Below are 25,159 nucleotides of genomic sequence, written 5' to 3'. Positions count from 1 at the left end.
GATCTCTGTGAGTTTGAGGCCAGCCTGGACTGCAGAGTGAGTTCCAGGAAAAGGCACAAAGCAACACAGAGAAACCCTGTCTCAAAAAAAACCACACACACACACACACACACACACACACACAAAACAAAACAAACAAAAAAAAAAAACCTCTGTGAGATGAACCTCATCAGTCCCATGTTCTACATGAGAAAGTAGGACAGAGAGGAAGAGCAGGTTACCATGATCACATGACTAGGAAACAGCAGACCTTGGCATTGGACCAAACTCAAGACTTGCCTGTGATTCTGCATGTCTGTCTCCCTGGTACCTGGCTGTGCCACAGGATTACTAGGACAGCCCCATGAATGCTGGAGCCCGGGGTAGATGGGGGCAGAGCTACCAAAGGCCAGGCAGGGTCAAGGCACCTGGTGGGCCCTGCAGGCCTGGAGATGGGGCTGGGGACCTGGGCCTGCTACAGTGAGAGGATGTTTATTCTAGGCTTGGGTGACCCTCCCAGAAGCTCAGTGTTAGCATCTGTGACACCCAGTGTCCTTTCCCAGCAGACTGAGGGTGCAGAACCAAGTCTGCTTGCCGCTCACAGGCTGGCTCACATGCCCTTCCACAGAAATGCAGAAGACACATCCAGTTCCTGAGAACGCCAAGAAACAGCGTGTGTGTCATTTTTTCAATTTCAGTTTTCACTGTGACAGCTGTGGCCCGGCTCCTGGCATTTGGCGCACCATGCACAGGCCAGAGATGACACATTCAACAGAGAAGTGAGACTGGGAAGCAAACAGAGCTTGGAGAAGAGGCGTTTCTGCGCCTTGCAGATGTGGGGAGGCTCAAAGGGGGGGTTTACAGAACCAGGGGACACTTTAGGTGACAGTCACAACCCATGATAGATCCCAATAAAAAGTTCACAAGAAAAAATATCCACCAGACATTGGGGTCCTACCCTGTGGTCCCCTTACTCTGCACACACGCTCCTGAGGACCAGGGCTATCGTGGACACTTAGAGACCACAGAGTTCAGGTCACAAAGGTGGGCCCCTTACAACTAGCATTATTATCTGTCACGGTGTTTTCTCCCTGTACCTTTCCAAACTTGTGAATGAGCAAAACAGGATTTAAAGTGAGGGCAGGAAAGAACATCCCACATGAACGTCTGTGCTTTTCAGCGCGGCAGCACGTGCCATTTTAAAAATAGTTTCTGCACATTGTGGACAAACAGGATCTGCGACAGCCCCCGACAACAGCATCCCTGCTCTATTTCAATGAGAAAAAAAAAATCCCAATTTCAGTCATGCTTCTTTCTGAGAATTCATGCTGGAGTGCATTCAAGACAGCTGAGAAACAGCAAGGCCCCACCAGGGAGACTGCCTCCTTGTGGACATCAAGGTGCATTGCAAGACGGTCCTAGGACAAGGAAGCTGGTCAAGGAATGCATTTAATCAACAAACCTGCTTTGGTAAATGACAGTGCCCAGCTTTAAGGCACAGTGGAGGCCGTGGACAGGTAACAGGTATGTGTGGTACAGTGTAAAGAGCAGAGAAAACAAGGGGCCCCATGGGGGAAAGAAGAGGCCTGACCTAAGACAGGGACATGAAGGAAACTCCAGAAAGGCTTTGCAAAAGAAGCACCACCAGAATGAATGTAGAAGCTGAGTGTGAACCCTCCAGAGGGTTGGAGGATGGAGGAAGTGGAACACACAGCCTCACGTGGAAGCACACTGTACGCCGAGCGGAGTGGCCAGAGCAGAGGATCCATGCAGAGCTAGCCACGCGGGCCCAGTCAGACCTCAAGCCTGGGGAAAGAATGGAAGAAGAGAATGGGGCATGTGGAGTTTCTCCCAGTGACAGACAGGTGTCCCTGGAGGCTCCTGAGCTGTGCATTGCCTCCTGCATGGAGGAAATGCTGCTGAGCCAGTGGAGGGATGCCAGGCCCCATTATGAGGTCAAGACCAAAGCTAGAGGGAAGTTAGCGAGGCAGTGTGGATGGCACTGCCATGTGGAATCGTGCCTCGGGGTCCACAGCGCGGGGAGAGGCCAGCTGCTCTCACTCCTGTCACCAGAAAGCCCTGCCACCCTTTCTTAAGGCTTGGCTTGTCATCGTCTTCCAAGGGTGTCTTCTCTCCCTGGCCAGCTCCTTTCAGGGTCACATGAAACTCTCTGAGCCTCTACTCCTGCAGGCGTGTGGTTAATGGCATCTCTAAAGAGCCAACACTTCAAAGAGGCGGCAAGCCAGGGAAAACAAATTCTGTTTCTCCATTAGATGCAGAGGATCCTTTGCATAAAAGGTTCTCCATTTTGGGAAGAAGAGGGGAGGGGTGATATATGCAAGTGTGCCTCTCGTCACCCAGCAGCCAGGCACTTTGAATTCCACCCACTAGTTAAGTGGACCTGGCTCAGGGACATGGCCGGCGGGAGAAAAATAAACATGTTCAGAAGTCAGCGCTGTTTCAGTGGATTGTGTCTGAGACTCCCAGCCCTCTCTCTAAGGTGATGTGTACCCCAGGCCCTGCTCTGTGGAGGACAAAGTGGGAATGGCTGACAGACTAGTGTCTTAGGGGACACTCAAGCCCACCTGCTGCCCTCTGCACTGGTTTCCTCAGGGCTCAAGAGGCAAAGGCTTAGACAATGTTGAAGCAACTCACTTCCCAGTTCATTTGCCCTCACTCACTGGTCAGTGACTCCCAGTGTGCCTGAGACGCCATGCCAGTGCTAAGAATGTGCATTGTGTTGCTTTGAACTCCGTAGTAATAAACTCGGGGTCACCAATAGTGCATCAGTCACATTAAGGAAAAGAAACGAAAAGCACTTTCCCTTGGAGTAATGTTGGCACCTTGTTCCAAGGAGTAGGAACTTTAGCCACAAGCAGCTCCAGGCTCACAAACTCCAGCCTAAGGACGAAGGCGGGAATCTTGCTCAGGTAGAGAGAGACTCAAGGCAGATCCTGGGCTATCCCAGGAAGTGCAGCAGGAGGGGGCTTGCATGCAGACCCACTCACTCTTGCTCAGAAGTGGGTGGCTTCTGGGATTGACAGTCTCCCCAGTATCACATGGGTGTGAGTAAAGCAGGAGTGTGCCCCCTGGTGGAGCAAAGGCCAGCTTGTGTCGTCACACTGGTAAATTTGAGTGCCAGGCTAAGATTAGCCAAGAAAGACTTGGGTGTCAACAGCGAGGAGGGCCGTTGTCTATGCAGAGAGAGCAGCAGGTACAGATTGTGAGGCACTGCCGTATTGGAGGAGACCCTTATATCTCTGCTTCTGCTTTTCCAAAGGACTTTGGATGTGTGCCCAGCTTCCCTAGAAACCAACACAGAGGTGGCTCCTCTGTTCTCTGGCTTCCAGACTCCCCTGCTGGCCTGGACACTAAGAAGCCCAGGATGGCTCCCAGATGAAACCTACTTCCTCCATAGTATAGAAGTTTCTTTGCCATACAGCATCTTTGCCTCCAGGCATTGCAATATTCGATGGGAATACACACACACACCCCTGCCTAGGAAGGAGTTGTGGACCTCTGCCAAGCACAGGCCTCATGGTTCTCTCCAGATCAGGGACCCTTTGGTGGTGGTAAGGGCTCAAACTCAGAGAGGGCAAATAAGGCATTAGCTTACAGTATCTAAGTCCCTAGAAAGAACACAGCCTCAAACTAATATTTGCATTCCTAGGTTTAACCCAGGGGGTACCCAAGGCTCAGCTGAGCCCTCCGGACACTGAGGAAGACTGGACCCTAGGACTATCTAAGGTCTCCTGGGCCCAGGGCTGTTCGTGAACATGCTGCCCCATCCAAGTGACCTGTCTTTCTTTGGGACATTTCCCTTCTACTGTACTGTTAGTCACGTGACCATCTCTGTCATTTCTGGTTTGTGGCATAACACTAATTAGCTCTGCTTCAGTCACAAAGAATCACAGGCCTTTGAGTCAAACAACAGGCTTCCCTTCCTGACTTGCAAATGGCTGCCTTCCTGCTGTGTTCTTACACAATCTTCCCTTTTTCCCTTTGAATGTGTCTGTGTCCTGGTTTCCTCCTCCTTTTCTTCCGATTTATTTATTTTTATTTTATGTGCACCGGTGTTTTTCCTGCATATGTGTCTGTGTGAGGGTGCCTTGCCCCTGGAGCTGGAGTTACTGACAGTTGTGAGCTGCACGTGGGTGCTGGGAGATGAACCCGGGTCCTCTGGAAGAGCAGCCAGTGCTCTTAGCTACTGAGTCATCTCTCCGGCCCCTGGTTTGAGAGTCATCATAGAATGGGACCACCCTAATGACCTCATTACCTTTTCAATATCCCATCCCCAGACACAATTGCGTCGTGGATGTTGGGAGTTAAGTTCCTGGATGTGATCTGGTCCAGGGTATCACTGTGAGAGGCTCTTTGTGACCGGCAGCCATCTTTTTTTTTTTTTTTTTTTTTTTAGCTGAGGATCGAACCCAGGGCCTTGTGCTTGCTAGGCAAGCGCTCTACCACTGAGCTAAATCCCCAACCCCAGCTGCAGCTATCTTCCTCCCAGGCAGTTTCTTTCTTTCTTTTAGATTCAATTATTTTACTTTATGTGTGCGAATGTTTTGCCGGCATGCATGTATTGTTCACCGTGTACATTCTTGTTGGATCCCCTGGAACTGGGTTTATGGATGATTGTGAGCCGTGATGTGGGCAATGGGAATTGAACCCAGGTCCAGCAAGAGCAGGTGCTCTTAACTGCTGAGCCATCTCTCCAGCCTCCCCCAGACCGATTCTTATTCCATAACTTCATGAGCCAGCATTGGCTGCAAGTTGGGGAACAGATGTCCACCATGGGCCAGAAAAGGGGTCGCAGGCATGGGACACACCACCACGGCCAGAGACGGCCCAACTATAGTGATGTTGGGTCTGTAGAGTCTCCCGCTGAGGCTCACCATTTCCTCAGTTCAGCAGCACTGTGAAGAACACAGTGTGGTCAGACTGTCGCTCTCGGTCCCTCCCTCTGTGGTAGGGAAGGCAGAGTGTGTGAGCTAAGGCAGGCAAGAATACACACCTGGCTCCAGACATGTGTGTGGATGACAGGTGAAGAGACCTTGGCCCTCCCTTCTGTCCTTGATTTTGCAAGGTTGGACCTGATTGGAGAAAGTGAGTCACTGGGAGTGTGTTGTTCTTAGGGGTGTTACCTTGCCCTGGCCCCTTCCTGTTACTGTTCTTCTTCCTGCTTGCCATGATGTGAAATGCTCTGCTTCACTATGCCCTCACCACCGCGTTCCCCAACATAGATTAAAATCCCTGAAACGATGTGGGAAACAGGTCTTCTTCCTTTGAGTCACTTATGTTAGACACAAACAGCCACGGGAAAGCTAACACGGGGGTGGGGTGCTCTGAGGAACAGGAAGAGGTTGAACGTTTCCCTTACCCTATGAGGAGTCGAGCGCTGGTCCCTGACTGCCCCACCACGGACTGCACCACTGCAGGCATGTCTCACTCCATCCCCCAGCCTGCTGCTCCCAAAGCAACCACAGTAGATGATGTACTTATCCACCTGGATGCTCATGAACCCCGAGATGCCCTAAGACATTCTACAGGAGCAAGGAAGCACAGAGGCTGATTATTCTCCAGGCATTGATCTTTTGCTAACCCAAGTGGGTCCCATGTTATTAGATTTTTTTTTTCAGCCTGCCCAGAACTTTCTAGATTCTTCATGAATCTGTATGTGTCCTGGAGTTTCTCTTGCTCTATAAGATTTGTAGTCTTATACTATTGTGATCAGTCAGGACACAGAAATTATTTTAATTTTTCTTGTCTTTGTTGAGGCTGGCTTTGTGTTCTATAGGGCTAAGGTTCATCTGTGGCTTTCCATCCAATAGTATGTTTCCTGAGATTGTATGTGCTGGTATTCAGGGCAGATACATTTAGAATCATAATGTCCCTTTGATGGATTATTGCTTGGATTTGAAGCCTGTTTTGTCAGATTTTAGAACACCTTTTGCATTTTCCTATGTTCATCTGTGATGTATTTATTTCCCTTCATCAGTAAATGTGGTAAGTTCCCAAGGTCTCTGTGCATCAACCAGTGAAGATGCTGACTGGGCTGTAGACGACACTCTGCCGTCCCCTCCTTGTTTTAGAAGATCCCTCATGATGGCCAGCAGCCAGCTCTCAGTCCTGACGGCTCACACCCAGATGCACATTTATGTAAGATATCATTTCAACATGTATCTCATACACATTTCCCTTGCCAGCCAGTCCAGCTGTCAAGAAAGCAAATGGGCTCCCACTGTGCACCATTTGGGTCCCAGGACTCTGTTGAGAGTATGCATCCCTGGCTCCAAGGGGCCCAGTGAGCAGAGAGCACTTTGAGTCAGCCCCCCCAGGAGATGGGAAGGTGGCCTTCAGAATGGAAAGATCTGCAGCCGAGGTTGGAGGGAGACAAGGATGGAAGTGTTTAGAGCAGTTGGAGATCTGTCTGGTTACAGAAATGGAACACATGGGAACTTGAGAAGCCACCAGAAAGGTCACATGAATGTTTATTACAAAGAAAAGAGGAAAAAGAAGATTTCCAAAACTGTATTTTCAAGAATTAAAAAAAAAAAAAAAACACGAATTAGAATGCCAAAGAAATGCCATGCTTTGTATATTTATAACAGGATCGCATGTGTATGTACACATATGTATATGGAGATATGTACATTGGCTTTGTTGTTGTGGGTGGTTCTCCATCACATGGGCAGTAGCATTCTGGACGGAAGGGGTTCAAAGCTGGTGGAAGGCTGGAGAAGCAGGAGCTCTGCTCAGCCCTTGTGGGACCCTGCGGGTCCCAGACCGAGACTGGGGGTTGGGGGCGGGGTCAAGCCTGAGAACACTGGGAAAATTTAGCCAAAGTCAGACCTGGGCCCCAGTTTCAGCCAGGCAAGTCTAGACTCTTCCCTGGAGCTGAGACATTCCAAGTAGTCTCCAATCTTTGGAATGGGCTGGTAATGCCCGCCCTGGACAGAGTGGGGCATGTGGACTCTCTGTGAGTAGGAGTGAGAGAAGAAAGCCGTGGATATCGTCAGAGAACACGAAAGATGTACAGCAGTTAATTTAACAGAGAGAAGAGTCCCAAACGAAGGCAACACCAAACCAAGAATTCACAACACAGCACTTGCCATAATTCAGCGACAGAGCCAGGGTCTTCCTTTTACGTGCTGTTGAAACCAAAAGAGCAGCCTGTGTACGGTATCCAGCTGAGCCTGTGAGAAGGCCAGCCGCAGCTCCACAAAAGCCTGCAGCAGTTTGTCACAAACGCCATCATCACCCTCTGAATGTGGCGCCCTGGGGATACCGAGCCCAGAAGGGAGAGGAACCCCGGTGTGCGTAGGGGACGGAGTTGGGGGCGAGGTGGCTGATGATAGCAATGATACAGCGCTCCTGAGTGGTCACCCATGCTGGGGTGGGGCTTTTCTGTGACGTAGCTTACCAAGAGTCACCCATGTTCCTGTAAGTAACCCATAAACTCACTGGGTCCCAGAATTAACTTTGGTGTGATCCTTTCTTTAGTCAGACCTTTGGTGGCCTATCTGGGGCAAAGAGGTACTTCTCTGTGTTTCCCTGGGAAAAAGGTCACTTGCCCTGCAGGGTGGAGGGTTGTGGCATGTTGGACTAGTATTTGTTTTGCCAAGAAGAATCTGGGCCCTTCCGGCTCTGGGCTGCCAGCCTTTGTGAGTAGTAAGGTCAACATGCCTCCCCTGCCTGGGTGGGCCTGGGTTCTCTAAACCCTTGACTTTGGCAGGATTGGGGAAATGAAGGGCTGGCTTAGTTCCTATACTGTAGAGAACAAGGCAGATAGAGGGACATGGGTGATGCTAGACCATAGTCACCCCGGGACATGAAGGGTACTTGGGACCACCATGGTTGGGATTCACTCTGTCATAGTGCATCATGGGATTGAGGCTGGGTCATGCTCTGAGTGGAATCATACTCTGCCTCTGTGAAGCCAGTAACATCCAGAGGCTTTTGAAAGCCGACAGGAAGAGGAGGAAGACTGTGGGCTTTGAACCTCTCCCTCGCCACTCAGCTGACCTCTTCACAACACTATGTCCCTGGCAATACCCAAGATGACCTCCATGTCCCCGACAACCTGGGCACAGAACTCTCTGGAAGGATACAGAGCAGCTGGTCCTTGAAGAAAGGGTCTCCCCGGCCTTGCTGTCACTGGTGGAAGCTGGGTACTGCAGGGATGTGGAGTGAAGGGCATCTTTCATCTGAGCTCAGGACCTGAGCATTTTTAGTACTGAAGGAACATTTGCTAACTGCAGAACCACACAGCTGGGCCCGTGGACCCCACCCCTGGCCCACAGATGGTGTCCTGGCTTCCTGCCTCCACTAGGGGGAAACCTTGGTCTGCATTGGGCACACTTCTGCCCGGAGTAAGTGATGGCAGTGTCTACGGAGTGTTCTCTAAGCCCAAAGCCTCCCAAACCACAAAGGAGGCCAGCCTCTAGGAAGCCATGACTAGGGAGGCTGGGGGTTTCCCAAAGCTCCCCTTGGATCCCTACAGTGGAGCTAGAACATGATCCAGAGGGTGTGAGAAAGACCTGCCGTTACCACTAACAGAGCACTACATTTCTGCATCCCCAGCATACTGTACATGGCCCCAGCTTTTTTCATGCGGGTCTTTAAGAAGGACGCACATCACTAGGGACTAGATGGCCCACTCCCACCTCATGTAAGCTGGAGGCATGTGTTAAGGTGGCCACCCTGCCAGCTGGGAAGAGACCAGCTAAAGAGAAAGACAGCTGTGATTTGCTTCTTAAGGAAAAAGGACTAGCCATTCAGCTTCACTTTCCCCCTTCAGAAACCTTAGACCTTTGCGGGGGTGGGGGAGTTGTCTTGTGGTTTCAGCCACTGTACGTTGGCCTTAGACCCAGCGTTTGAGATGTATAGATGGCTTTTCTTTTGCACATCTTGATCCTTTTCTGTCTAGGGGACATGCTAGCCATGTGGCTCATTTTCCGGGTCTCCTTCAGCTGAGCTCACCTCTCTGCTCCCCAGGCCCCAGCATCCTACACCCCACGATTCTATGCATCAGTGCAACACTGGTCCTGTGAGGGGGTGCAGGAACTGGATCCCATGAGCCAGGCAGCTCTCAGCACCAACTGTCTCTAGCTGCCATCTGCTCCCACCCTCCATCAGGGGCCCGTAGAAGCCAGGGGGCATGGCTTTGAGGGCAGATAAGGTCAAGGATCCAGGAAGGCAGGGGGGGGGGCACTGCCCCATCCATCTGAAGAGGTTCACTATCCCTCCTTGTGACTCCTGAGGGGTGTGTGTCTGGGGGAGATGCCTCCACTCTCCATGGGAAAGCTTAACTAACCCCCTCTCCACAGGCTGTTCACAGAACCCAAGAGATGAACTGCTCTGGGCAACACCCGGGCCGGGCCTTCTGGGGGGCTGTGTTCTGGGGTGGGTCTGGGGCCTGGAGGCAGGGAGCAGATCATGTCTTTGTCACTTCCTTCTCATCTCTCCAGGGCAGCTGGAGACTTGAACCAGGGCAGCAGCTGAATCAGTCTGAGGCTGGGAGTGGGTGGTACCATAGTGGCCACAGTCCACAATCCACAGGACCCCTGGTCATGGTCTGGGGTCCCCAGTGGTCTCCACAATACACTACATACTGCTGCTTAGTGTTAGCTTAACAAAACCTAGAACCACATGGGGAATGTCTTAATGAGGAATTATTTAGATCAGATTGACCGGTGGGCATGTCTGTGGAGGATTATCTTAATTGTTCATTGAACAATTGTTCATTGAAGCTAGCGGTCCACCCTGATTGTGGGTGGCACCATTTCACGGTCCTGGACTTTGTAAGTGTACATAAAACTAGCTGAGGTGCAAAAGAGCAAACACACGGATGCATTCACTCCCCTCTGCTCTTGACTGCGGATGCACAACACGCGGCTTCGAGTTCCGGCATCACGACTCCTCTGCTATGACAGACGGTACATCACCTGGATTAGAAGCAAAAAACGGAAACCAAAACAAAAGCCCCCTTCCTCTCGCATGCTGCTTTTTCGTCAGCATATTTTATCATGGCGACAAAAATGAAACCAGGGCGCTCAGGCTACGCAGTGCCTCACTGTTGCTCCGGGGTCCCACTGTGGTGGAAAAATGGCCACTCTGACCATGATGTCGCATCAGTTCCTGGCAGTGTTTCATTCACCAGGATGCTCTCTGTGTGCCTCTGATCTCTGCCCCTGGCACTCATAGCCAGGGAATATTCTTCTGAATTCTTTCCCAAGGTTGGGACAGCAGCCCTGAGCAACGCCATCCAGGCAGCCTTGTTCCGAAAGGGCCCTGTAGCCATGAAGCACTTTCTGGCTTGATGGTCCTGCTTTCTAGATAGCTGGTGTTTAGTAAACGAACTCTGGTCACCTAGATCCAATGGCCAGGTTGGACGATGTGGAGTAATTTAGCCACTGTCCATCATCTGAGAATTATACTAAAGCTGTGCCTCACCCAGAGGCTGCTGTTTGTAGCTAACAGCAACCCTCAGACACACTATTCTGGGGGGCTCCTAAGTCCACCCACATCGGCCTCCTGGAGTGGGAGGGGTGCCAAGAAGGAGGCAACTTCCCAAGCTCACAAACCCCTGTATTAAGTCATCCCACACTGGAACTCATGGTGACGCTTGTCACTCAGAAAAGTCCCACTAAGTGTGGCTCACGTCATGAAACAAGCAAGGCAAATTGCTATCTCCTTTTAACTCCCCGAGTAGCCACCCCCACTCCAAACCAGGCACATAGACTTCTCCCTCACTCTGGGGGCTGCCCTTGCCAAGGCCGGTCATCACCGGCTAGGTGGAGTAAGGGGCCCTGGCAGTAGAGGAGAGCACATTGACCCATCGTTTCTCTGTGCCCTGGCTGTCTGGTACAGCTTTGGTGCCTGATGGAGCTTCCTTGAGAGCAGTGATCTGCCAGAGTGGTAGCCCAACACAGGGGCTGTAGACACACAGAAGCAACAGAAGGGAACACAGGAAGAAGATACAGGACCCTGGCAGGTGTTTGAGGGTGCACCTTGGTCCCACACGGCTCTGGAAGAAACTAATGGGTAGACACAGGGTAGGACAGGCAAACTAGTCCAGGAGGGAGCCGTCAGAGGACTACAGCTCTTCATGATGACGTCAGGGGCTGTCCAGTTTGGGGGCCTGCTCCCAAAGACTGCTATTGAGGAGCCTGGTAGGGGGCTGGAACCCCAGGGCAATGGGAGCTGCTTCCCAAGAGCCTCCATCCACCAAGGCAGTGAGTGGACAGCTCCTTTCTTTAGGCCTGGCCATGCTGTGACAGAGCCTCTGTTAGATAAGGGAAGATTCTCCAAGAGGGACCCACTGATGGCTCGTGGCCAGTGCGGCTGGGAACTGAGCTCTGGGCCTGTCCCACTTGTTAGCGCTTCCTACGTGAGAACGAGGATGAAGGGAGATGTAAATAGCCACACCATCACTGTAATTTTGGATCGCCTTTCTCTTCATCAGACTGGTGCCTGCAAAGTTTCTGTTGTTTTCTCCCCCTACTAATGATCTAGCTCTGTGCTGGTACATCACTCCCAGGTTTGCCGCTTAAAGGGGCACCAAGGTCCACACGTCATGCCAGCCACTTCAGCCTCACAACGCATCCTCTGGCAGCATGTATGAATTCCAGGTGGAAGTCCTCAACCTCATGATGTTGCTCTTCTCCCACTTCAAATGCAGACGAGTCTCCAGTGTCCCCTAGGCCTTGCTTGGGAGACCTGAACAGGCAAGGCTATTTACATTTCATGGGTCCCAAGCTATCTGACTGTTCACGGGACTCTCTAGAGAGAGCTGCATGCTTGGCAGTGGGTGGGAAGCCCAGACTCAGCTGGGGGGTGGGGGAGGGATTAGGAAATAGCAATGAATGGATGCCGTCAACTTCCTCAAACCAAACCATCTGGATTCGGAAACACATGGATGTTGGAAGGAGAGGGGACCAGAAACCGTAGTAAATACATCCAAGAAGGCTGTTGGTCCACAGCCACTCATGACTCAGTCTGGTCGTTTTGCATATAAACATCTGGAATTCCAGCAATATCATCCCAGAGGGGAGCTGGTGCCGCCCTTGCCTCTGGGAAGCAAAGGTCATACACGCACACCCGGCGGCTGAAAGGCTGGGGTGTCATCAGACACCTGCAGAGACCCAGGGACCCTTCTACACTGGGCTTCCACCTGGCTACCCTGAACCCTCCACCCCCAGGAGAACACAGAGTAGATACAGGGAACCACATGGCTGAGCGAGGGCGTGAGGGCCCAGGGGAAGCGCCCCATGAAGTCCTAATGCCTGGAAGAATGTCTGATCACCTGCACAGGGTCTACAGCAGCCCATCCTGACAGGCCTGGGTGTCTGTTGAGTGGGCAGTTGGATAGGCATGCCCAGCATCTCTGGTGCTTGGTCAATTTCCTGCCTCTCGCCCAGTCTTGAAGTTCTGGCCCTGTTCTTCCTGTGCCCTCTGGAGCAGAGGGAGAAGTTGGCCTCAGAGCCTGCTGAGAAAAGCAGGTGTGTTTTTCAAAATAAATAGTATGTTTTTAAATACTCCCTTTCTACCCCAATCTGAGAGGCGACAGAAGAGAACATGTGAAGGTCCTTGTGCCCGGAGTCACCTGGTGCAGCCCTCACAGGACCCTGGACTTCCCTGGCAGGTTCTGCAGACTCACAGCTGCTGTGGGATACCCTGATCCTTGTACCCTGTGAGGAAGGAGAAGAGGAGAGGCAGTTAGGGGGACACTCCCTTTAAGATTTGTCTAACATGGCCCCAGACCAGAATATACTAAGGAGACCCTGTTTATAATATGAGGACCTTATTTGCACAGTGAGCAGCAAAAATCTACTATTTACAGGCAAGACTATATAGGAGGAAAGAGGGAAGGAGAGATGGAGGAAAGAAGGGAAGAAAGGAGGCAGGGAGGGAAGGAAGAAAGGATGAGGTTGGCCATCCAAGAAGGGAACGACTGTCTGACATATGTTCAACCAACTGGATAGCTGGGACAGGAACAGGGCTGGAGCACACTGCGTCTTCAGAACATCATTACTAATCGTGAGAATTTTGTTTTCCCATACCAGAGATGAAACCCAGGCCCTCATATGCACTAACTAGTGCTTCTGTCTCCCCTGGCTGTCTCCACATCCCTCCCTGGTAAAGTTGGAGCACTGATGATAGGAGGGAATTTTTGCTAATCTGGTTGGGTGAGATCACAGAGCTGAGACAGCAGGGGAGGGGGCACTAGGCTGTGACTCTGCCAGCCAGTGACCTTGGCCTAAGAAGGAATGCCAGGAGCCCCAGCTGGGTCTCTCTGTGTAGTGGGCCACCTGTCAGTCGGAGGTGTTAACAATCCAGTGATGGTTGGGGTCGGGGGCATAGAAGTGATGATCGTGGTCCTGAGTGGCCAAAGATGGTGGAGACGTGTGGGACCTGTTATGCTAGGCACTCTCCTTCCCAAAGAAAAGCTAAAAATGCAATTAACCACTAACCTATAAAAGGCTGGGTATCTGCAAGAGAGAGGGTGTACATCTACCAACAGACTCACCTTGGGAGACTGCAGCCGCAGAGAAGCAAGGCAGCAGAGGGAAGAGGAGAGAGAGAGAAACAGTCTGAACACAGAAGCCAAAGCACTGGGAATGTAAGGTGAGGGGTCTCTACCAAAGACCCTGCAAAAACAGGGCTTCAGCCAAGGTGGGCTTGGTCCTCCCAGCAAGCAGCCGATGCGGCCAGCAGCCAGCTCTTCTGGTTGATTGTATCACATCGTCCTGTCCGGGCTGCCTAGAGCCGCCTCCAGCTGCTCCTACACCTCTGCTCACTGCCTGACTCTGCCTTCTTCACTCCCTACTCCCAGCCCATGCTCTCAGGGTGCATTCTGGGTGCTTTAGAAGAGGGACAGGTACAGAGAAGGCAGGTATGACTGACAAACTAAAGATGCCGCAGTGACCTGCCCTGGTCCCAGTCCAGCTCTCTCTGGGCTACACTATTAGTTCTTTCTACGGACCGGACCCACATTTCCACAAAGCCCGCTGCTTTGGGAAAGACCTGAGAATGGAAAACGTCTTGCAGACATCTTGGATCAATTGGTAATGACTGCCCTGAGCCTAATGCCGAGACAAACGTCACAAATGATGATCAGTGTCTGCTGTGGATGTAGCAATAGGAAGAACAGTCAGGAGAGCTACCAGGCAAGTAGTGACCAGCGATCAAGACAGGCTGCTGTGGCTGTTGCTGCTCGCTATTAACACAGATGGAACATCCATGTTCAGCCGACTCTCTGATGCTTCTTGGAAGTTTTTATTTGATACTGTGTTTGCTGGTGGCCGAGGTGCCATGGAAACCCAACCTGTGTTCTTATGTGAGTGATGCCAGAGGAAGAGCCCTCTAGCCAACTGTTCCTGGGACAAAGTCAGTTGCAGCTGTTCCCTCCTAAAGGGATATTCCAAGACCCCTCCTCAAACATGGCTGCTTAGTGCAAGACCAGCCCATCTCATGGGAGGGGGGCATCCACCTTTTGAGAAGTGAAAAGGCAGGAGCTGTTGAGATCGGTGGGTGCATCTGGAAGTCTGCAAAGAGAAGGCAGGAACCCATTTTCTTCTGCAGCCCCTAAAAATCATGGTGAAAATTTGGTGCCAAGACAAAATCCCTGGCTACATCTCCAATACCCAAGGGGCCAACAAACCCACAAGGGAGCCTAGAAGGTGAGAAGGAAGAGCTGGGCTGGAGGCCCTGACATCTGTATGTCCTGCAACCAGATTATAGCTCCTACACCAGCGCACAGAGTTCCAGCCAAGCCAGCAGCCTGAGAGACAGGCAGGCAAGGAGGGCATGGACCCCCATCAACACATCTTGGGGTCTATGTTGTCTTATCTAGGGCTAACAAGAGTGCTCTTAAACTTATGGTTTTGGTCTAAAGCCCTGTTCCTGGAGATTAAGGAGAACCAAAGACAAATGTGAAAGATTCCTGACTTAGAGTGGTTCAACTCACGACATTTCAAGTTTAAGCTGTGTTACTTGGGGTCCTGAACTCAGTTTTGACATGGCATTTGATGGGTTCAATGGGCAGTAATCAGAGGCAGGCCAAAGAGCATCTGGATGCAGGAAGCTCTGGGACTGAGATTCGGCATCAACACACATTTATGGAGACCTAGTCTGGCGCATTCCTTACTGCCATGGCAGACCTGGAACGTCCCCCAAAGGCCCAGATATGAAGGCTGGCCCCCTCATGGGAAGTCTTTGGCTTACTTGATGCATTCCCTTGAAGGGGATCTGGAGACTCATTTCTTCCCTTCCTTTCCCCTCCCAAGGCATGAAGTGAGTGGCTTTTGTCCTGCCATGAAGTGATGGCTGGTCACAACTCAGAGCAACAAGGCCCACCAGGCCTCGATCGAGTCTTCTGAAACTCAGGGTGATGGAACTCATTTTTCTCGATAGGTTGATTTATCCCAGGTGTGTTACGATAACAGAAAGCTAACTAACTCTCTTATTAGAATCCCAACACCGCTGACCCGAGGCCTGTTTAAGGAGCAGACAAGCCAGTGGTGTGAGGCTGGTCTAGCCTTCCCAGGTCTTCTAGAGTAGCCGTACCTCCTAGGATCTAACTGGGAATGGGATCTGGGGCCTGCAGAGTCCCTGGAGAAGTGGCCTAGTGGCCCCTGGGAAGTCAACAGTGGGAGTGAGACTCAGTGTAGGGGGTCATCAGATTTGGGGTGAGTTCACCTTGATGCGGCTCTTCCCAGCAGAAAGGGGTATTCCCCTCACTGCCGCCTGGTGTGCCTCCCCTGGCTCTACCTATGGGACATCCAGACAGTCCAGCCCACTGACTTCCTCTTTCAATTCTGGGAAGACCTGCTATCAGATCTGGCACCCTGGCCACCCACACTGAGTCCCACTCAGCTCTGACACTTGAACCTTCTCTGGTGGGGTGATTTAATTAGTCACTGACTCTGGTCCTAGCATTGTGTGTGCCTGAGTTTCCTGCATCGTCCAAAGAATTGCTGAGGCTAAGTAAGTTCTGGATCATTCTAGACTATTCTAAGTCATTCTATGGCCTCTGGATCTTGGCTTCTCCTCTTGCCTCCAGGGTCCTCACCTGGCACAGCTCACCTCTACACTGGCAACTCAAGCTATGAACCAGAGAGGAGCAGCATGTGGGGAGAGGGTACAAAGAACTGTAGTGGGTAGCCATCCCAGCCTTGGCCTAGAAGTTCCAACCCCCATTGAGGCTTCTGTAATGGTCACACCCACAAGGCAGGGCTGAGGGAGGAAGCTGAAGACCCAGGATCAAAAGGAGAGGCCTCTCTTGGTTCCTGAACCCTGGACGCAGGAGGTAGACTGAGCAGAATTCTCCAGAGAACACCGCCGGACTGTGCCATACCTTTCCCAGACCCTGCAACCTATCCCTTCATTTGTAAGTTACCCCACAAAATAAACCTCCCTTTTAACTACGTGGAGTTAATTTCACCAATAAAGAACCAAGCCACTGAGGAGATGTGGCCCCGTCACTGAGGCCCTCCACCCTGTGGGGTAGGAATAGGAGTGGAGGTATGGGGAAACAGCTGTTCAGGGAGGTGATGTCTGATTGAAGAGTCTGCCAGGTTATTTTTGAAATAATCATTTGTCTTTGGTAAAATTTGATTTTGAAACTTTATATACTTCCACAAAACACTTGCATGCCTAAACCGATTTTGCATCAATGATGGATGAATCCCTAACACCTTCAAAGACAGTGAGAAGTTTCGCACCAACCAACCGAAGTGTGTGGTTCAAGCCAGTGAGGAGTCGTTCAGGTGCGTGTGTGTAACACAGTTACATGGCTTCCTGCGGGTGGAGGCAGTGTGTGGCCTTGCTCTTGCCCTGGAAACTGTGATGCAGACACACAACCGTGGGCCAGGAGGCTGAGCTCATTCTGAATCCACCAGCTTACCCAGGGTCAGTGGGAGAACCGCTTCCTTGACTAATGCTGGAGAGGGCCCTCCCTTGAAGACCCACCCTGCAGGGCTGCTGTAGTAGAGAGAGGCCTCTGGCACAGGTGGCCAGGGCACTAGGGTAGAGAAACAGGTGTGCCCTTGGAAGCAGTGTCCAAGGATACAGGTGTCTTTGGGGTGAGAGGTCCTGGCCCAAGTGTAGACTTCCTATTCCTCCTAGGTTCCTCCCCACCTCTGGCACCCCGGCCAGACCCCACCCCGCTCTGCCCTCAACACACCAGCCATTACTCACTGGCAAGGATGACCATGTCCATGCCCCAGAAGATGCTCATGATCCAGCCCACCATAACGATGGCCGTGAGCACCTGAATTAGGGCCGCAGCGATATTCAGCCAGAAGACGCAGCACACGTGCCTGTCTGGGAGGTCAGTGCGGGCCCCACACAGCACAGTGAAGGCCGAGACGAAGGTACCTGGGAGAGGCCAGAGGGGACAGCTTCAGGGGAGACTGCAAAGCTGCCAACAGCCCCCCTCCACTCACACACACACTGTTCAGCCGCCAGTGCTCCGGGGAGAAGCAGAGGAAATCCCACACTCTGTCCTCTGGGCCTCTGTCCTGCTCAGGTCCTAGCCACTGTGTGTCTCCAAAGTGAAGAGTTAGGATACTACCTGGAGGAGGTGTGACACTCGGGAGGTGGGGGGGGGGGGGAGATCACTAAGGCCCATGGCCAAGCTTGTGGCTTCTGGAAAACAGGAGTCATTGGGTGACCCAGAAGTCAGTCTCGGAGAGATGGAGATGGAGAGCCAGGAAGTAACCTCAGCCCATGAGATGATTGCTAGGAGACAGGGCTGGGACCTGTGGCGTGCAAGACTTCAGCCAGACAGTCTCAGAGTGTCCCTGATGTTCCCACAACCACTCCAACCCACAGGGGAGGGGTGTAAGAGGAAGAGCCACCTGGGGGGTATTCCCTTCCTTTCCCTCTTCCTGGTCCCCTTCCCGCTTCCCCTCCCCTCCTTTTCCCTCCCTTTCCCACCCACTCCTCTCCCCCCTTCCCTTCCCCCTTTCCAGCTCTCTCTCACCCCTGTTGAAGACTCTGCTGTTTACTGAGTTTTGCTTGGCTATAGATCTTCACTGATGTGAGTTCTGAGCTCCCCACCCCCCTCCCCCTGCCTGTTCTCTCTATAACTGTTCCCTGGGGGCTCTCACAACAATTACCACAGGCTTAGTGGCTTCCACAGCACAAATGCATCCTTCCTCTGCTTTGGAGGTCAGGATAGTCTGAATGGGCCTTCGGGGCTAGTATGGGGATACCATTTCCTGTTGCCCCAGCTTCTAGAAGCTGCCTGTGGTCTTGGCTCATGGGCCCTTGCTCCGTGGCTAGAGCTGGTGGCATAAAGCCCAGTCCTTGATCTGCTCTGTCCTCTCATCCCTGACCCCTGGTCCTGCTGCCTGCCTTCTGTGAGGACACACCTGGATAACCCCATCTCCCAAGAACCCCCACTTCATCTTGTCTCAAAGACCCTTTCATCATGTAGTTCACATAGTCACAGGTGTAGGGATTAGGACACAAACATCTTTGGGAGCAGGTATTCAGCCCTCCACTTTATCTTACATATGGAGACTCAGGAATTAAGTATGTTACTCAAGGTCACAATCACAAGCTGACCCCACACTGACCCCCAAAGGTCCATGACCTTTCAAAAGCAGGCCAGGATCTAAATTAAGACATTTGGGAAATTGGCCCATGGACTGGTGGCCATTCTCATGACCCCAATTCTCTCTGTTCCTGCCCTGGAGGACACTGAGATAGTCCATCCACTTCCTGCTGAATGCGGTTTCTAGCCCCCCTTTCCAGCTTGCTGGCTCCTACTTGCTTTGGGACGCAGGCTTTACTCTGGCCTGCCCTAATGCCTAAGATCAAGGCTATGAGAAACTGAGTCCTGCTGCTGATTTCTCATCCTGACCCTCCCCATACTCCTCCTCATCTGAACTGCCACCCCAATGAAGGCCCCACCCCATCTTGCCATCTCCTTTACTTTCAGATATCCAACAAGGGTACAGTACCTCTCACCCAGCAGGTGGTCTGTGGGGGCCACAGAAGAAGCCTTGCACTGAGTATCTTCAGAGCCTATAGCACCACCTGTAGCATGGGTTACAGACACGGTAACCCAAGCTATCCAACACCCCTGAACACCCGAAGTACTCAGGACTCTGCATTTCCAAACAACTCCCCCTACCCCATCCTAAGGAAGGATGGAGCTCAGAACAGCATGACAATCAGAAGGCCAACCTCTCACCAGCCACACAGGCCTGCCCAGACCATGGCAGTCCCGTGGGAGCTGCAAAACCAAACTCCCATCTTCACAGAATGGACAGTCCAGTGGTGGTGGTGGTGTGGGGGGCACCCAGCAGCTGAGGGCTCTCCCTTCTGGGTGATGAGGCAGGGTTACCCCTTGTAAGTCTGTGTAGGCTGCCTCCAGTACTAACTCCATCCTGCCCCTGCAGTCTGTAGGGCTACAGGGACTCATACACCCCTGGGGAGATTGAAGGCCTGTGCAGAGTTAGAGAAGGGAAGAAGGCCTTGGGACGTGAGACCCACTTTATCTGGTGGAGAGAGAAAGGTGAGTTTAGACAGTACTGCAGCAGCAGCAGCAGCAACAGCAGCAGCAGCGACGTGGGCTGAGATGAAGGTGAGGAAGCCGGGTCACTGTGGAGGACTCTGAATGTGGGGATAAGTTCTACCCAGCCTGCGGAGAGCAGAGCTCCAGGGAGTGGTGAGCAGAAGAGGGGTGTGATGGGAACGGAGCCTTAAGGGAGAGAATCTGACAGCAGGTGCTGGTGGGTTGGAGCATCTCTGGAAGAAGAATGCAGCCTCTGAGAAGTGACAGGGCCATGGGGGACTGAAGAAGTGCAGGCGCCATCCCTTGCTGCTGCGGGAGTAGCATGTGGGGGGGACCGAGACAGCGCAGGCTGACAGCGTTGCACAAGAGAACCTGCAGATGTCAAAAGATGGTGGGAGAGGAACTCAAATGCGTGGGGGAAATATTAAGTGAAAATAACACAGATGCCATTACTTGCAGAGCTGGTGTGCTGAGCACACGCTACCCCCTCTCTACCTACGCTGCTTTTTTTAAACATTTATTTATTTATTAGAGGGAGACACACATGCCACTGCATGTGTTTAGAGATCAGAGGACGATGTGCAAGAGTCAGTTCTCTCCTTGTACCATGTGAATTCCAGGGATCGAACTCAGGCCTGCAGGCTTCATGACAGGCACCTCCACAAACACACAAACATCAAAGCATGTGTGTGCATATACACAAAATGGAGAAGGCTTTTTTTTTTTTTTTTTTTTAACACAGCGTCTCATGTAGAGAGGCTGCCCCTGAAACCCTGGCCACCCTGTCTCTACCTCACAAGTGCTGGAACTACAGGTATGTGTACCATGCCCAGCTAAAAGCTTCATCCATAATGATTTTCATATATCCATGAGTCACTTCACCCATTGTCACTCACTGTGGGCTTTTGCTAAGGTGCTCTGACCCTCTGCCCCTGTAACTAGGGCCTCCCTTCTCTCTTCCTGCCAAGGAAAACATCTCTAAAATAGGAATTCTTCCCCCACAGGATATAATATATAGCCTAGGTGACCAATTTGAAATCTTGGCCTCAGTCTCCCACGTGCTGGGATTTCAGATTTGTCCCATCATGCCCAGATCAAGTTAGGCATCTGTCATCACTGACAGTAGATGGTAGCTCATCGAAACTGACAGACCACTATAGATATGAAGTAGATCACTGAATCTACCCTGAGAAAAAAGATAAAGAAATAATAGGATAAATGGGTAGATCATTGAATCTACACTAAAAAGAAAAAGGGAAAGATATAAAAATGACAAAAGGTAGATTATTGAAACTTTTATGAAAAGAAAAAAGAGAATATGAATATGATAAGAAAAAATATCAAATTTTGAATTTACTTTTAAAAAGGAACTACTTGTTTTAAATAGGATAAGTAATGAAAATTTTTTGGTCTGAGTTTATCAAATGTTACTGGACTGGACATTGTTAATATATATAAATGGAGTTTTTCACCTGAATCTGTCAAATGTTAATGGACTAGACATCACTAATGTAATCCTGACTATGTATAATGTATATACTTATTGGATATGATTTTTCTTGTATTAGTTATAACCTTTCTAAATTTTAGACAAAAACAGAGGAAATGTGGTAGGTATTGTGTTCCCTGAAATATTGTGTGTTCCCCAAAATAAACTTATCTGGGGTCAGAGAGCAGATAGCCACTAGAACAAAGCCAAAAATGGTAGTTAGAAAATGGGTCAGAGCAAGCCATAGCAGAAGTTGGGCAGTGGTGGTGCATGCCTTTAATCCCAGCACTTGGGAGGCAGAGCCAGGTGGATGTCTGTGTGTTCAAGGCCACTTTAGAAACAGTTAAGCATGGTGACCCACGCCTTTAATCCCAGGGAGTCCGGGCAGAAAGTAGAAAGATATATAAGATGTGAAAACCAGGCAGCAGAGTCAGTTAAGCATTTAGCTGGTTTAGCATTCAGGCTTTGGAGCAGCACAGTTCAGCTGAGAGCCATGTGGAGGAGGACTCAGAAGTTTCCAGCCTGAGGAAACAGGATCACCTGAGGAACTAGCAAGGTGAGGTAGCTGTGGCTTGTTCTGTGTCTCTGATCTTCCAGCATTCACCCCAATAACTGGCCTCAGGTTTGTTTTTATTAATAAGAACTTTTAAGATTCCCGTTACAGACCACAGGTCTCTGGGTATGCCTGTGGAGTATTACCTCAATTATGTTAGCTGATGTGGGGAGAGTCATCATAATTGTGGATGGACCATTCCCCAAGTAGAAGGCCTTGGACTGAATAAAACAGGGAAAGAGAATTCAGCAGTAGTCGAATATGCATTCATCACTCTGCTTTTGGGCTGCATGCGCAATGCTGACCAGCTGCCTCAAGCTCCCAATGCCTGACTTCACCACCATGAATGTGAGCTAAAATAAGTTTTCTCTCCCTTGAGTTGCTTTGGTCAGGGCATTTTATCACAGCAACAGAAAAAGAAACAGAGACAGAATCCAAAGCAGTTTGCACATGAGAACCCTTTCTTTGATGAATGTGGTGGTATTGTGTTCCCCAAAATATTGTGCACCCTAATAAATTTATCTGGGGTCAGAGAACAGACAGCCACTAGATACAGAGGCTAGAGAATGGTGGCACTCATGCCTTTAATCCTAACATTTCAGAGGTAGAAATCCCTCTGGATCTCTGTGAGTTCAAGGCCACATTGGAAACAGCCAGGCATGGTGACACATGCCTTTAATCCCAGGAAGTGATGGCAAAAACAGAAAGATATATAAGGCGTGAGGACCAGAAACTAGAAGCATTTGGCTGGTTAAGCTTTTAGGCTTTGGAGCAGCAGTTCAGCTGAGATTCATTCCGGATGAGGACACAGAGGCTTCCAGTCTGAGGAAATAGGATCAGCTGAGAAACTGACTCTTGCTACATATGGAGGCTCCTAAAGACGTGGATTCTAGAGTTCCAGCTTGAGCTTGTGAAGGCACAAGGATGACTCTGGAAACTGCTTCTCTAAAAACATGTAACAGAGACTAGAATGTAGCTCACTATCATGCGTGAAGCCTTGAGTTCCATCCTCAGCACCAAAATAAACAGAACACAAGCATTCCCCCAGCTGACACAGATGGGCGGCTAGGTTTGAGAATACTCACTTTGAGGGGTGCGGAGATTTGCCTCACAGATAGAGAGCATCAGAAAACTACCCCACCAGATGATGGAGGTGGGTCAGTGGGTAAGAGCATATGCTGTGCAAGCAAGAGGACCTGAGTTTGAATCCCCAGCACCCACAATTCCAGAGTTGGGGGTGGGGTCGGGTGGGAGTGACCAGGATGAAGACAAACAGACCCCAAGAGCTCTCCAGCCAGCCAGCCTAGAAATGTTGAGTTTCAAGTTCAGTGAGGAACCCAGCTTCAAAAACTATGATGGATCTGGGCAGTGGTGGCGCATGCCTTTAAACTTAGCACTTGGGAGGCAGAGCCAGGCAGATCTCTGTGAGTTTGAGGCCAGCCTGGTCTACAGAGTGAGCTCCAGGACAGGCACCAAAATTACACGGAGAAACCCTGTCTGGAAAACAAACAAACAAACAAAAAAACCTAAGATAGAGAACAATAGAGGATACCTGTCGTTTTCCTCTGACCTCTATGTATGCAAGCACCCACACATATATTTGTGTACACACACACACACACACACCAAAAAAGAAGAAAGAGAGACTCAACCTTATCAATAACTCAAGTGTCCATGGTTTTGCCCTTTTGATCAGTGTGGCAGCCTCTCCATGCCACAGGGCAGGGCTGCTCTGGGGCCAGGGCCCTGGGTGTGCTGCTTCTGAGGTGACCAATGCACCAACCAGCCCAGAGAACTGATGATAACACACTACCATCAAACACAGGAATCTGTGCTCCGTAGCACCTGGCCTGCAGGCCTCGGCGTGTGTTCCACACATCCTCCCTGGCTGTGGCAGTGCTTAGCAGGCAGGCGCAGCCTGAGGAAGGCCTTCCCACAGAGTCACAGCAAACACATGGCATGCCAGTTCACTGCCACAGTCCCTCTGGCCACCATTCCACCTGGTGAGGTGTCTGTGCCCAGCTTCCCCAGGGAACTCAGGATGCAGGTTGAGCCAGGAAGTGGGAGGAGAAAGAGCCCTCGACTCCTCTCTCCCACCTCGTGGGAGTTCCCGAAGGGCTTGCCTGGGGTGGAACACTGGGCAGGGTTCCCAGAACTCGCCTTCCATCCCCTCCCCCACTGCTGCCAGGAATAAAAAGTGAGCCATGGAGTCACCCCTCTAAGAGCGGGGGGTGGGGGGGGGGTGGGGGTGGGGGGTGGGGGGGGTGGTGTCTCTGCTTACAAGAATAGCTCCCGGGGGCTGGAAAAGTCCGTCCTTCGCACTCTTGTGGGGTTCAGCTTCTCCTCTGCATCACAGGGGAGCTGTAGACGGTGATGGGTTTGGGTTGGGAGAGATCTTACTGACTCTTGGAGCTTGGAGAAGAACAGGACAGCCCCTCTGCCCTTCAGCAAAGCTGCAGCAGTAGTAAAACATGCCCCCGGGTACCAGGCGGTGAGTCAGGCCTGGCCCCAGATGTGGCCCACAGCTGCCGCTACAGTCGTTAAGTTGTGTTGGTGGTAGTGAAGGACAGCTAAATACCTCCAGCACTCAGCTGAACACAGTCATCCATCTTCAGGGCCTGACTGAAAATAAGCTTTGGGGAACAGGAAGATAATGGCAAGGGAGCCCTAACCCTAGAGCCATTTGGAAGTTCAAGCCACACCCCTAGAAACAGGCCCCACTGAGGACAGCCTGGCTCATGGCAGATGAGGTAAAGACAGACAGATTGCAGTAGGGCTAATCTCAAGCCCAGGAAGCTCTAGTCCTCAAGAGAAGTCCGAGGGAAAGAGAAGTAGAGGGCCACAAACATCTCTGCATAAAAACCCAGGGATGCGGGGCAGTGGTGGCGCAAGCCTTTAATCCCTGCACTTGGGAGGCAGAGCCAGGTGGATCTCTGTGAATTTGAGGCCAGCCTGGTCTACAGAGCGAGATCCAGGAAAGGCTCCAAAGCTACACAGAGAAACCCTGTTCTTGAAAAACCAAACAACAACAACAACAAAAAAAAAAACGAAAACAAAAATCCAGGGCCAGTGTCTAGTACAGCCTCAAAAGTAAACAGGCTTGCTCCTCCTGGCCACAGCCTGTTGGCTTGTCAGCATGGTCACCCTCAAGTAGTCTGAGAAGAAAGCTGTGCTAGACAGGGCAGAGAGGTAGAACTGGAGGACCCAACTGGGGTTGCCATGTGACTTGTTATTGAATGGAATGCCTGCTTAGCACGGTCAAGACCCTGGGTTCCAAGGCCAGCTGTGTCTTCCTATGGAACAGCATTGAATCGTTCATCCAGAGAGAGCATCTCATAGATCCGGCCTGGGCCCACAGTTTCCCATCCTGGCTGGCAAGGGACTTGCAAGACCATCTCATAGCCAGGGTGTGTATCGTGAGGAAAGCATGGGCGGGTTTCATGTTTTCATCATCTTGACATCCTCAAAGTTCTTCAGAACAAATTCACCTGTGAATTTGATACCTACACCCTGGACCAATGGCAGGAAGGGTCAATGGATAGCTTTCAACTTTGCAAAGAGCCCAGATGTCTTCGTAAAGATATCACACCATTCATGCGGACATCAT

General features: G+C 51.1%; 1 protein-coding gene across 2 annotated transcripts in view; it reads right to left on the bottom strand.

Annotated features, from left to right (window-relative positions):
• Positions 1-6,547: 6,547 nt before the first annotated feature.
• The window catches only part of Stum (stum, mechanosensory transduction mediator homolog), a 54,576-nt gene continuing 35,964 nt past the window's right edge, over positions 6,548-25,159 (bottom strand). The window contains exons 2-4 of one of the 2 annotated variants that reach the window (XM_036202194.1): positions 17,182-17,361; positions 13,511-13,519; positions 6,548-12,671 (exon numbers count right to left, since the gene is read on the bottom strand). In XM_036202194.1, the coding sequence (XP_036058087.1) occupies positions 12,637-12,671; positions 13,511-13,519; positions 17,182-17,361 (224 nt within the window). In that variant the 3' untranslated portion in view covers positions 6,548-12,636. The remainder of the gene's footprint in view (positions 12,672-13,510; positions 13,520-17,181; positions 17,362-25,159) is intronic. The other variant, XM_036202195.1, reaches the window with a different exon arrangement.

Source organism: Onychomys torridus, chromosome 11 (assembly GCF_903995425.1).
Source record: "Onychomys torridus chromosome 11, mOncTor1.1, whole genome shotgun sequence".
Taxonomy (NCBI): Eukaryota; Metazoa; Chordata; class Mammalia; order Rodentia; family Cricetidae; genus Onychomys; species Onychomys torridus.
The sequence above is the reverse complement of the archived record's forward strand: the minus strand, read 5'-3'. Positions and strand labels throughout refer to the sequence as shown.